Source organism: Saimiri boliviensis, chromosome 6 (genome assembly GCF_048565385.1).
Source record: "Saimiri boliviensis isolate mSaiBol1 chromosome 6, mSaiBol1.pri, whole genome shotgun sequence".
NCBI classification, from domain to species: Eukaryota; Metazoa; Chordata; class Mammalia; order Primates; family Cebidae; genus Saimiri; species Saimiri boliviensis.
Window position 1 is genome coordinate 111,426,670 of NC_133454.1, and position 14,372 is coordinate 111,441,041.

Below are 14,372 nucleotides of genomic sequence, written 5' to 3' on the forward strand. Positions count from 1 at the left end.
ATGTTGTGATGATTAAGTGTAGATATATAGATAGATAGATCGTCTATCTCATGAGTTATTTAGTTAAAATAAATTCCAAGATACTTTATTTATTTTTTGATTCTTGCAAATGTTCCTTATTCTGGGTTTGTCTTTGTCTTTCTAGGGCTAGGGAAAACCATAGGATATTTGAGTATTAAAATCTTGTATCTAAATATATATAGGTTTATTCATATCTTACCAATTGTCTTGTAGCCCCAACTTTAAGTTAGGTGTTTGGGAAGGGAAGGAGATAGCAGTATAAGGAAAATTAAGACATGACCTCAACTTTTGATAGATGGTTTAGTGAAGGCATTTAGTCTGACCCACTCCCTTGGCCACCAGAAAGAAGCCTTCCCTCACTTTCCAGTGAAGTCAGGCTCTGCAGGAATAGACTCCCATGGCACCCTTCTCTGTCATGAAATAATTGTTTGATTCTCTTTGTTGAATGCCTTTCTTTTCCTACTAGATTGTATGCTCCATGATGCCAACACTTTTTCCCCCACGTTTAAAGTTCCTAGCACATGTCTTGCTCATATGTATATGGCGTGTATTTGTTGAATGATTAAACGAGCTCTCATTCTGGAGCGAACCAAAATGTGATGCATATAGTACGTGACTTATCCCAAGTCACACGTTTTCTAAAAACAGTTAAAACTAGAACTTAAGTTTCCAGTATCCTGGACCACAGTGTTCTCCACTCCTTCCACTAAACTATGAAACTTTAAGGTCTAGAGAAGAGTTAAGTAATATCTCCAAATAACAGTATGATAGAGGCAGAATATACATATCCCAAAGGGCTATGGAAAGTGAGAGGCAAGTATAAGTTCTGTCAGTTGTTGGATGGCAGGTTAGTTGTCGGAAGATTTAATGCAGGAAGAGACATTTGAGTTGGACTTTTAAGGACGGATAGATTTTGGATAGAAAGGTGTAGAAAAGGTTACTCCAGCCATAAACAGTATTTTATATAATTAGATGTATCATTTTAGTCTTGGTATCTTTAATGTCTTTATTTTAATAAATCTTTAAAATATACATATGTTACTCAGCTGATGATCTTGTTCTATTTCAGTGAACAACGTGGGAATGTCATATGAGTATCCTGAACACTTTTTGGATGTTCCTGACTTGGACAATGTAAGTCTTTCTTTGTATGTTATGGTAACAAAAAGAATGCATGCAGGTATTAGTATAACAATTCATACTGTGACTGGAGTCCAGCTGCCTGCGGTTCACACCCCAAGTCTTCTCCTTACCACCTGAGTTCCCTGGGTATGGGCCTCACCCTACTTAGTCTCAGTTTACTTGCTCATAAAATGGGCAGCTTCATAGAGATATTAGAAGGATGGAATGAGAAAATATTTATAACCTCACTTATACAGTGCCAGATTCAATAATAGCTCCAGTTTTGTTATTATACTTATTTTTGTTTATGTTATATCAAAATAGCTGTTTTAAGTTTTAGGATTCTAAACATCAACTTAAACATTGCAAATATGTTAATACACAGCAACATGGTTGATTCAGGTAAATCAGCTCTACCAAAATGAAAGTGACATCCTTGATGCATGCATAATCCTTTACTGAAAACGAGAAAAGCATGTCATTGAAGGACTATGTAAAATTTTTTAAATTATTGAAAATCCTAGGTTCAGTGATTTCTACACTCTATACTAGCAGAAAGAAAATTGCAAAGTATTCTATTTATTTTAGATTTAATGTGTCTTTTTACTTCCAGATTTTACTTGCATGCATACTTTGGATTCTGCATGTTAGCATCAGTTATCGCCTTAGGAAAATGTAACACTGAGAGTAAAATAAATTCTGTCTCTACCCCAACTCGTGTCATTCTTCCAAAATCCCTGCACTATCTGGGGAAATGTTCAGTGCTTCTCTAGATTACCTAAGTAGATATCTAATGGGGTCACTTTCATGATCAAGTATATATAAAACTCTCAATTTTTTTTGCAGGTGATCAAGAAAATGATAAATATTAATATTCTTTCTGTTTGTAAGGTAAGCAGCTTCTTTATAAAGATGTTATCTTTTTTTGGTTCTTTCTATTTAAAAACACTGACATAATCAGCTTGTTCACCTGAGTCCACTCTTGTTTAGATGTAGATACATGCAGTCCAGATAAAAGTGGTCTTAAGTTATTTTTTCAGAAAGTATAAAGGACTGAAGACCAAGCAGCTGCCTGTATTATTTTACTTCTCATTTATTTTGTTTTATTTTTTAATTTTTATTTCCATAGGATATTGGGGAATAGGTGGTGTTTGGTTACATAAGTAAGTTCTTTAGTGGTGATTTGTGAGATTTTGGTGCACCCATCACCTGAGCAGTATACATTACACACAATTTGTAGTCTTTTATCCCTCACCCCCTGCCCACTGTTTTCCCGAGTCCCCAAAGTCCATTGTATGATTCTTACGCCTTTGCATCTTCATAGCTTAGCTCCCACTTATGAGTGAGAACACAGGATGTTTGGTTTTCCATTCCTGAGTTACAGTTTCATTCAGGTTGCTACAAATGCCATTAATTCATTCCTTTTTATGGCTGAGTAATATTCCATCATAAATATATATTTATTATATATCATTCTCCACTCATTGATTGATGGGCATTTGGGTTGGCTCCACGCTTTTGCAATTGCCAAGTTGTGCTGCTATAAACATGCATGTGCAAGTATCTTTTTTGTATAATGACTTATTTTCCTCTGGGAAAATACCCAGTAATGAAATAGCTGGGACAAATGATAGTTCTGCTTTTAGTCCTTTAAGGAATCATCACACTGTTTTCCATAGTGGTTGTGCTAGTTTACATTCCCACCAGCAGAGTAGGAGTGTTCCCTGTTCACTGCATCCATGCCAACTTCTATTATTTTTTGATTTTTTGATTATGGCCATTCTTGCAGGAGTAAGGAGGAATTGCATTGTGGTTTTGGTTTGCATTTCCCTGATGATTAGTGATGCTGAGCATTTTTTCCTATGTTTGTTAGCCATTTGTGTATTGTCTTGAGAATTGCCTACTCATGTCTTTAGCCCACTTTTTGATGGGATTATTTGTTTTTTTCTTGCTAATTTGCTTGAGTTCATTGTAGATTCTGGATATTAGTCCTTTGTCAGATGTATAGATTGTGAAGATTTTCTCCCACTTTGTGAGTTGTCTGTGTACTCTGCTGATGTTCCTTTTGCCGTGCAAAAGCTCTTCAGTTTAATGAAGTCCTAGCTATTGTATTGATGTTTGTTTTTATTGCATTTGCTTTGGGGTTCTTGGTCATGAAATCCTTGCCTAATCCAAGGTCTAGAAGGGTTTTTCCAATGATATCTTCTAGAATTTTTATAGTTTCAAGTCTTAGATTTACATCCTTGATCCATCTTGAGTTGATTTTTGTGTAAGGTGAGAGATGGGATCCAATTTCATTCCCCTACATGTGGCTTTCCAGTTATCCCACACCATTTGTTGAACAGGGTATCCTTTCTCCACTTTATGTTTTTGTTTGCTTTGTTGAAGATCAGTTGCCTGTAAGTATTTGGGCTTATTTCTGGGGCCCCTATTCTGTTCAATTGGTCTATGTGACTATTTTCATACGAGTACCATGCTGTTTTTAGCAACTGTGGCCTTATAGAACAGTTTGAAATCAGGTAATGTGATGCCTCCCGATTTGTTCTTTTTGGTTAGTCTTTTTTTTGACTAGGTGGACTTTCTTTTGGTTCCATATGAATTTTAGGATTGTTTTTTATAGTTCTGTGAAGAATGATGGTGGTATTTTGATGGGAATTGCATTGAATTTGTAGATTGCTTTTGGCAGTATGGTCATTTTCACAATATTGATTCTACCCATCCATGATCATGGGATGTGTTTCCATTTGTTTGTGTCATCCATGATTTCTTTCAGCAGTGTTTTGTAGTTCATTAAATGCTTTCTGTTTATTAAATGCCTTCTATATGCAAGCACTGTGGTAGGCACTGGGACTACAAAAACTTAGACTGGAGATTTATTTTTACAAAGATTTCATCCACATGCTATTTGTCACTGATAAATTGTTTCCATTTTGTCTTCCCCGTGATTCTTTTAAGTTGAGAAACTTAAATGTTGTGGTAAAGCATTGTATGGGGAATATGGAACTATAAAGTAATGAGTGTGATTCTCCATAGCCACTCATAATAACTCGTCTGGTTGCTAGTTGCTAAGCATGTGTTACAGTCATGTCACATGTATGTGCCAACAAAAGACAACAAGCCAATACCTGCCCAAAGAAGGAATACTTAGAGTATGAGCATCTCAACACCATTTTTTCTCATATTGTATTGGTAACGACAAAATTGTGCTATACCTTGGTTATACGTACCAGAACCGTGAAAAATAATTGCCTGAGGCAGGATTCTCATGGGCAGTGTCAGATACTTGAAATCTGAACATACTCATAGAAAGTCAAATCCATTTTCAGTAACTCATATATACTAGTTTAAGGAAATTCAAAAAATGATTAACTTATTGTTTAACTTTGTTGTTATTAGCCAAGTTTTTTTTTCATGTAAGATTCCGTTTAAGTGAGGTAAACTAATTACAAGTGGATCTGTGAGTGAGTCTGGAGCAAGACTCTCATGCACCAAATTGATGCTTTTAAAACATGGCTAATAGGAATATATCTAATAGTCCCAGATCATTATAAGGGCTCTCAAAATGTTATTGTTGTTCTTAAACTCAGAGCTGATACAGATTTTAATAATATGTAGAACTATGACTTTTTTTTTTAAGCAAGCAAAGGTTTTTGATCAAAATCCATATCACTTCTAGTCTACTACTTACATATTTTATAATTTTTGCCTTTTGAAATGACCAATGTGTACCATTATTTTGATATACCTTTTTCTGGTTCATTTGGCCAAGTGCTTGAAAATAATGTGTTAAAAACCATGTACATGTGTTTCATCGTAGCTCGTACTGAGTTAATGATAAAATATGTTTGCTTCAATTTTGTTTTCTAGAACTGTTAATACTAATTTCAGATTAGTCTTCTGATAATTTTAACTCCTCTGTCAGATAAAAGTGTAAGGCATTTACTTTAGATTCATTAATATTTTCTATTATAACCCCCTGCTTATCCTCACTTACGTGTTTTTGTATGCCTTTATGGTGTAAAACCCTGGCCTCTTCTGTCTCCATGTACATGCCATCCGTTGGCTGGCAGTCTTCAGAATACTAATGATAGAAAGCCAAGGTCGTGCCCTTAAGTCTCTGCTTAAACACCAAATGGGGAAAGTATGAATAAAACAGCACAAATTGAAGAGCACCATAGAGTAACTTTCAGTGTTTTAAATGTAATGATGAACTAAAAATGAGATATCATTTTTAATATTTTGACAAATTATAAAGTGCTTCTCTTACCTCTTCATTCTTCCTCTTCTTTCTTTATTCACATTGGCGTATATACTTGTTTCCATGAAATGAGTTAATGGAGACAAATGCTAATTTATTAAACACTTGCATGCCATATCGATGGTAAGTATCATTGGCAGAACTGAATATCTACTTAAAATTTTTGTACGTAAGCTTTTTTTTCGCAAATTAATCCCATTTAAAAAGCACTAAGTAGTTTGCTATTTAAAGCACTTCTTCGTGGAGCCAAATAAGCATCCCTTAATTTATCTTTAGTATAAATCTGTATTTTCCTGTATCTTTGTGACCGGTACTTCTAATAGAAAATTCAAAACTCTAGACTTATGGAATCAATGGATCATAAAATTAATACCATCTGGAGGCTTAGCTAATTAGTTTTTGTTGTACTATATGCAGAATCACTGTAGTTAACATCTCTGAGCACAGTTGATGAGTGACCGTTCAGATATGAAAATAGTTTGACTGGAACAGTGGGAGGTGAGTGATGTGCAGTGGCTAACCAGCAGGCAAGAAGGGGAAGTTAGGGCGTGATTGCGCAAGACCTTGAGTGCTGTGCTCAACAGGCTAGAGAGCCACAGAACACCTTCAAGTAGAGGTAAGATGTGATCTGATCTATGTTTAGATAAGCAGTTCTAATGGCAGAGTGACATGGTAATACGTATTTTATGATGCATGTGTTTTTCTTGCTTATACTGAGAGAAAGGCATTCACCTTGACGAAATTTTGTGTGTGACGCTCCCAGGTTTAGGGCTCTTTGGTGCTGCTGTGATTTGCCCTATAATATATTTGGAGGAATTGCACCTATTATTCTTTAGTTGACTCTGTTATGTTGCCGGGGCCAGGGTCACATTTTCAGTAGCAATGGCTGTTTGGAGCCCTGGGGAAACTTAAAAGAAGATGAAAATTGGTGCAGCTACAAAATCGCCAAAGGTTTTATTGTGGCTGGACATCAGGGAACTAGGGCATGGATGTCTGCAGCCTAATGCCACAGTGAATTTCTCAGAAAAGGCCTGTATGAGGAAGAGAACAACCTCTTCTTACCATCAATGTTGGTCCAAGTTTTATTTCCTTACTAAACCACATGACAGGGAATAACTGGCTGAGGAGTGTTCCAGGAGTGATTGGTGAAATCAGCTTGGCCTTGTGACGTTGGACTTGTGCCCTTAGTTTGGAGATGTTTGCTGAGAAGGGCCCCAGCATCTTACTGTGAGGCCTGTACTGTTTCATGAACATTAAATGACCTGGCTTTACGTTCCTTCAGATCCACGTATTTATGTCCTGGATCAGTAGGTCAGATGATTGTAAAAAATCATGTAAGTTCCACATTTCAATAGAGAAATGATAGAAATGAAATATCCTGACCCCCAAGGAATCGCAGGTCATCACTGGATAAAATGGTAATAATGTGGCCAGAAAAATATTGTGGAAGAAATACTAATCAGAACAGTTTTGAATATAGAACCTTGACGTTTAATCATAAACAGCTCTTCCAGGCCACTTAGTTCTCCAGTTTCATCCGATTGTTTTACTTTTTAATCGTATCCAGTATTTTGAGTTTATTCCTTTCTTCCCTTTCAGTGGCTCACTTCAAAGGGCTTTCCCTTTACAAGGGATTTTAGAAGCCTTGTTGCCTGCTTTTCCAGTTTTACTCTTAAATCCTTCAGGGATAAATTTAGTCTTGTTCCTGTTCCCAGCCTGCATACAGTTAAGTGATGTAGAAACTCTATATGTAGGTAACCAGTATGGCAGGTAGATTAGTCTCAAACTGTAAGAGAAGCCCTACTAGATAGAACTTTCTTCTGATTGCAGATGCTCTGTGACTAAAATCTAAGATACATCTTATTTCTCCTCAAGAACCATGACCTTTATACCAGAAACGGTGGAGTTTAGAGACAACTGAACCTCAAGATATTGAACCACACTTTTCTAAAAATAGTTAACAGTTTTATACCTGGAGGGATTTCCGTCCCAGAATACTGAGAGTTTGCAAATGAAATTGTTAAACTGCTATTGATTGCTATTAGAGAAATCATGGAGAGTGGAAGAAGTGCCGCAACTCTAGAGGCAGACAAATGTCGGTCTCATTTCAAACGGGGTATACGCTGAGCCTCACAGCAGTCCAAAGACAGGTTCTAAAACAGATATTGTTTTACTGTTCATTTCTGATTTGAGATCACTTTTTCTAACAGCTACCAAATTTGGGGTTGCCTTCCTTTTCTGGGCCACATCGTTCTTTGATTCTTTTAATCTCAATTTTCAGACCTCGAGAGACCCTAGACTCTTAACTCCTTTTCAGATAAGCACTGCCCGAACAGTGTTACCTGAACTGTTCGTGGTGCCTATGGAAAGGTGTGGAAACCATTCCTTCGGGTGATGCTGGGCCCTAAAACTGCTACTGCACTTACTGAATGAGGTGGAAGTTAGAGAATGGCCCTGCCTACAGCTGAACCTCTTAGAAATGCCCAGGTCACCATTCTGACAAATAGAGAGGATGTTGTGACCTTCTTTATTACCTTTTTCTTAGAGCAGAGAAGGAAATGGATGGGGGTATGGCCCAAAGTGAAATAATATTAAGAACCTCCTCACATCCTGTGAAATACCATTGTGTTTTGTTGTTTGCTTTATTTGGGAATGGGGAAGAGCATCTCAAGCAGGGGGTTATATGAATTTCTTTTTACTCTTTTAAAGTCAGTTTGAGATTTAATGTTTTTATATTTAATTTTTTACTTTTTTGGGGGGTCAATATAAGACTTAAAGCAGGAGCTTACAATTTAGTTCTTCCTTTGTTAGATGCTCAACCAAGGTTCTTACTAGGGGTGGGTGTGGGTAGGGGGCCTTTCTGAACCCTCCAGAGTGTCCTGTGCCCACTGCATGTCTTCCCTTTATGAGCATTAAATTTTTTAGACTCTTCCTTTCTGTGTGTGTGTGTGTTTGAGACTCTGTCACCCAGAATGGAGTGCAGTGACACTATCATAGCTCACTATAACCTTGAACTACTGGTTTCAAGCGATCCTCCTGCCTTAGCCTCTTGAGTAGCTGGGACTATAGGAATGCACCATCATGGCTGGATAATTTTTAAATTTTTTATAGAGATGGAGTCTTGCTATGTTGCCCAGGCTGGACTGGAATTCCTGGCCTCAAGAAATCCTCCTGCCTCTGCTTCCCAAAGTGCTGGGATTACAGGTGTGAGTCACCATGCCCAGCCTAGGGTTTTTCTTAGACCGAGTCTCTCTTTCAGTTGAGAGCCTCTCTATAGATTGTAAGCACCATGAGGGTTGGTACCATGTCCTTTTCCTTTCCTGCTGAATCCTACCCTCAGCCTCACATATGTCAGGTGCACAACACATTTTAAAAAAATGAATGAATGATTTTTTAAAACTGAAAATTCTGATTTTAGTTCAAGTTCTTTGGGAGTAAGGGCCACACTGATTGTATGTGGCCCTAGAAGGTTGAACTTGAATCAACTGTTATTTATACTGAAGTAAATTGTGTGAACTTCCTAATCTTTGGATCTGATAGAAGTGGAAGAAGCAGAAGGTGAGGCCCTTTTCTGATGCTGAGTCGGAGGTTGTAAACTATTGGTCTGTGGGCCAGATGTGGCTGATAAACATATTTTGATTGGCCCAGTTTTCAAAATCAGGAAATTTTACACTCAGATTTCTTTTTTTGTTTGTTTGTTTTTTTGTTTTTTTTGTTTTGTTTTGTTTTGTTTTTTGTTGTTTGTTTGTTTGTTTGTTTGTTTTTGAGACAGAGTTTCGCTCTTGTTACCCAGGCTGGAGTGCAATGGCACGATCTCGGCTCACCGCATCCTCCGCCTCCTGGGTTCAGGCAATTCTCCTGCCTCAGCCTCCCGAGTAGCTGGGATTACAGGCACGTGCCACTATGCCCAGCTAATTTTTTGTATTTTTAGTACAGACGGGGTTTCACTATGTTGACCGGGATGGTCTCGATCTCTCGACCTCGTGATCCACCCGCCTCGGCCTCCCAAAGTGCTGGGATTACAGGCTTGAGCCACCGCGCCCGGCCCAGATTTCTAACTTCTCTTAGGCCTGCAGCTCTCCCGACTGCCACAGTCCCCACCAGTCCCTGTTATTTGATTTATCTCACTCATTTACATTACCTCCCTGACCCTTTTAGGCACTGGAGTTTGGATTCTTCTGTTCTAGGGACTCCCAAGTGTTCAATCAACTCAAACGGAATAACTGCTTGGGGAAATTGAGGGATTAGAATGACATCGACTAAATTACTCTCTTCTGTCTTAGTCCCTTTGGGCTGCTCTAACATTATACCTTAGACTGGGTAGTTTATAGAGAGCATAAACTTACTGAATTCTGGAGGCTGGGAAGTCCAAGATCAGTGCCTCAGCAGATTTGGTGTTGGGTGAAGACCCCATTCTTCATACATGGAGACTTCTTGCCATATCCTCACCTGGCAGAAGAGGCAAACAAGCTCCCTCAGGCCTCTTTTTATAAGGGCAGCAATCCCATGTGTGAGGGTGGCACCCTCATGATGTAATCATTTCTGAAAGGCCCCACCTACCTCTTAATGTCACCACATTGGGCATTAGGTTTCAACATAGAAATTTTGGAAAGGTGGGGTCTGGTGCAGTGGCTCACACCTGTAATCCCAGCACTTTGGGAGGTCAAGGCGGGTGGATCACTTGAGATCAGGAGTTCAAGACCAGCCTGGCCAACATGGTGAAACCCCGTCTTTGCCAAAAATATAAAAATTAGCCAGGCATGGTGGCATGTGCCTGTAATCCCAGCTACTCAGGAGGCTGAGGCAGGAGGATTGCCTGAGCCCAGGAGTTCGAGACCAGCCTGACCAACATGGAAAAACTCTGTCTCTACCAAAAATACAAAAATTACTCACATCTGTAATCCTAACTACTCAAGAGGCTGAGACAGGTGGATTGCTTGAACCTGGGGGGCAGAGGTTGCAGTGAGCCAAGATCGTGCCACTGGACTCCAGCCTGGTGACAGAGCAAGACTCTGTCTCAAAAACAAAACAAAACAAAGCAAACTTTGGAGGGTGGGGACACAAACATTTAGACTTGGCATCTTCCACTGCATGATTCTGTGAAATCAGAGTATGAGGCTCTTTGCATGCTTTTTGGAAAACTATTTTTTCCATTTGATACCACAATGTATTTATTGTCACTTAGCCAGAAGTGCCTTATGCAATGCCCTGCCCATAGAATAGATGATAAAAGTTTAGATGAATGGACAGTTGGGTGAAAAGTACAGAAACATTTGTTTTTCTTGCCTGGATTTGCCTCTGGCATGTGACACAATGCCAGTAGGGGGAGCTCTCTGTTAATTTGAAAATACATGAGACCAGTCTCTGTTCAGCAGTCTAATTGTATTTAATTTAGGGATTATGTTAAGAATGCATCCTGGCACCCTGCCTCAAGAATTTAACAGCAATAGTAATATAATAAATTATGGGAAGGAGAGTATAACCCTCACCATTGGTCCTCATCCATAGCTTTTCTAGATGAAGGCATTCCAAGTTAATATGTAGAGTCTTTTAATCCATTTTGAAATCAGTTATCATTATGCTCCTAAAAATTTTCAAATTAGCCAGGCACGGTGGCTCACGCCTGTAATCCCAGCACTTTGGGAGGCTGAGGTGGGTGGATCACGAGGTCAAGACATCGAGACCATCCTGGTCAACATGGTGAAACCCCGTCTCTACTAAAACTGCAAAAAATTAGCTGGGCATGGTGGCGTGTGCCTGTAGTCCCAGCTACTGAGGAGGCTGAGGCAGGAGAATTGCCTGTACCCAGGAGGTGGAGGTTGCAGTGAGCCAATATCGTGCCATTGCACTCCAGCCTGGGTAACAAGAGCGAAACTCCGTCTAAAAAAAAAAAAAAAAAAAAAAAAATCCAAATTATTGGATAATTTAGCCCTTAGAGTGTCATAGTAATGGACTGCTTCGGGCATAGCTACAAAATGATGGTTTTGTCAAACGGCAGGACAACCGCTCTGCAGTTTTCTTCTTTCAAAAATGAGGGAGTAGTTATAGATTGGTTCTGATTTTCTTTCCAGCTCCACATGAAGCTAGTTTATAGGAGAAATGCCTATATCTGAGTGAAAATGTAAAAATCTCTGGGAACTTTAGAAATTATTTTCTTCCCCCCAAACCTGTCACTTTTGAGAAGTTAGCCTATTTTGGAAAAACTTAGGTATTGGAAGGTCTTAGCACACTGCAGTATGTGAAACTTGGAAAAACTGTGTATGATGGTATATGCATTCTTTTTTAAAATTCTGTTTAGAGTTTATAAATTATGGCTTGGGAATCATTAATTGGCATGGAGCTCTTTTTCTGAAAAGTTCTTTTTCTTCTGATAAATTATTTTAATGTAGACCAAATCATATTTATTACAGAAGGAAGAATTTTGTTTTTAATGATACATGGTTGAATTTGAGGTTAAGTAATATGGAGTGGGGAAATGGCAAGGGGAGCTGTTAACTTTCACAAAAACTTCACGTGAATAACAAGGAAAATCAGATAATACTTGGAGATCTCAAAGCACTCTTAAAAACTTTATCTAATTAAGCTTTCTACCCCCCTGTGCAGCAAATATTCTGTTAGCCATACAGGTGAGATTCTAAGAATTAGTAATTAAGCTGTGTTCTTTTTACCTCGGTGCTCAAGTTATACAGTTTGCCAAAGGCAACGTGTGCTGTGTCATTCTAGCATGACTTTCAATGGCGTTACCATCTAATTTCTCCAAAACAGGCATTGTGTAACACTGTTGTCACTTTCCGTAATTATTTTCACTGGTATACTGTGATTTTGAAAAATTATTGTTAATGATTACAGTTGAAAATGTGTTTAAGGTATTTGCATCTAAGAAATTGTTTTCTTCTCAATTGTGTGCGTATATTTTTAGTTACTTGAATTCAGATCCTGTTTACTGAAAGCAGGTTTCTTTAGGGTAGAGGGAGGGCAGAGGTGGGCAAACTGGCTATTTGTGGTATCCTAATTCTGGGTATGAATAGCCTGGATTCCTGGGGCTTTGCCTGGATTCTAGGGTGAGTTGTTATACTTTATTCCCTACATATATTATAATATTACTTGTTTTCTTATTTTGTTAAAGCATCTTGAATTTTAATGTAATTTTTAATTTGAGCTTCGGTGTTTTTGAACATTATGCAATCGTATTTTCTTTGTACTCTTTTCTCCAAAAAATGACCAAATGCCAAAGGTTACATGATACAAGAATAATTTGCATATACTGGATCATTTTTCATACTAAATTAATGAGTGGGAAAATCTACATTGGCTCCTGGGTATGAAATAAAGTTTCTTCTACAAACCATTGATTACTGAGGCTACAGGAGTAAAAGAGAAGAAGTTTTATTCATATTAGGGTTTTTTAGAAATAAGATTGTGGGGCTTTCTAATTGTAAAACCAATGCAAGATTGTTTCCAAAAATATGAGAAATATATACAAACATTAAGAAGAAAATAAGTCACTTTTAGTCCTAACTACAGATGGTGTTATTTTAATATAACATTTGCAAGGATTTTCTAGGCCAACCAATGCATTTTTGCTAAATAATCTAATCATCTAAATAATCTCATAGTCCTGATTTTGATTTTCTATGAGCTAATCGAGCCCCTTTTTAATTTCACAGCCAGAATATACATTGCTGTGCCAGTAAATACTAGTAAATATTTTACTCCTGACGTTGAATCAAATTCTAAATTTAGCTGTCATCAGGCATTCATTTATCCTCATGTATTCGTATACTTTTAGGCTAGCTTGCATGTAAAGTGATAACAATACCTTAAGTGTCATGTAACATATATATTAAACTGTCCCCTTTAGATTTTAGGCATCTCGAACTTTCTTGTGGTGAGGATAAATGATACTGTCACTGAAAATATATATGTATATAAATCGGAAACATTTTTCCTGCAAGGGCAAGGATTTTTAGAAGTATGTTAAGATGAACAAAAATTTTTCCGGTACAGCAATTATCACCTGCACATGGCCTAAAATTAGCGTTGAGTTAACTCCAGAAACAGCTTGTGAGCTGTGAAATGGAGTTCAGATAGATAGTGAGATTTCACAGAGATGCCTGGTATATTGGTATAAATCACCAAATATCAAGATACGAACTGATGCATACAGATGACTACTAATAGCTAACAATTCTATAAAAATGTGGTGTTTAAGAAAATTTAATTTGATGTGAACATAATGAAGCCTCTTATGCATAGAATATTAACGATTGGTATACACGTACTCAAAGAAGGCTTGAAATCGAATTTATTGTGACTTATAATCTGATGAGAAGGAAAGATAATTTCAATATAGGTGAAGGCATTAATCAATTTGATAAAAGCATGCAGATTTCAGGTTAACTTTTCTCAGGCTATTCATTGTTATTATTTAACAGATTAAAAAAGATGTTACATTTTATGACAAGGAGAGACAATTTAGAATCAGAATGTAAAAGGAGGAGCTCATGAGCTCTGAGAAAGAAATTAACTTTTACAGGGGAGAACTTGTGTCTTTCTTTGCTGATGAATCATCTAGTCATTGAGCATTCAACAAGTATTTCTGGCATTTAATAGCCTGGCATTGAAAGCAGTGTTTATGTCAAATTATTAAAACTTTTTCAGTTTTAGTTCATATATAAAGAATATATTTTTGAACATGTCCCTACATAAAAGGCCTTTTGATGAAGAAAACATTTAATGTTTAGTATGCCATTGATATAATTTTGTAAGTATGATTTTATGTTACGGAGTTTTCTTTGGTCTCATCATTTTCTAGATAACTTTTGCCATTCAGAAAGCAGACATTGAATATATACATGACACGCATGTGGTATAATGGAAAAAATAGCTCCTGATATTCCCTCATCTCCCTGCCCCAAATATTCCAACTAAAAATACAAGAGAGCCTGTTTAGGAGAGTCAAACAGGCAGT

General features: G+C 37.5%; 1 protein-coding gene across 1 annotated transcript in view; it reads left to right on the plus strand.

Moving 5' to 3' along the window:
• The window catches only part of HSD17B12 (hydroxysteroid 17-beta dehydrogenase 12), a 179,734-nt gene that overhangs the window by 131,243 nt on the left and 34,119 nt on the right, over nucleotides 1-14,372 (plus strand). Inside the window, exons 5-6 of the mRNA XM_003920012.4 lie at nucleotides 1,091-1,155; nucleotides 1,990-2,034. Of these exons, the coding sequence (XP_003920061.2) occupies nucleotides 1,091-1,155; nucleotides 1,990-2,034 (110 nt within the window). The remainder of the gene's footprint in view (nucleotides 1-1,090; nucleotides 1,156-1,989; nucleotides 2,035-14,372) is intronic.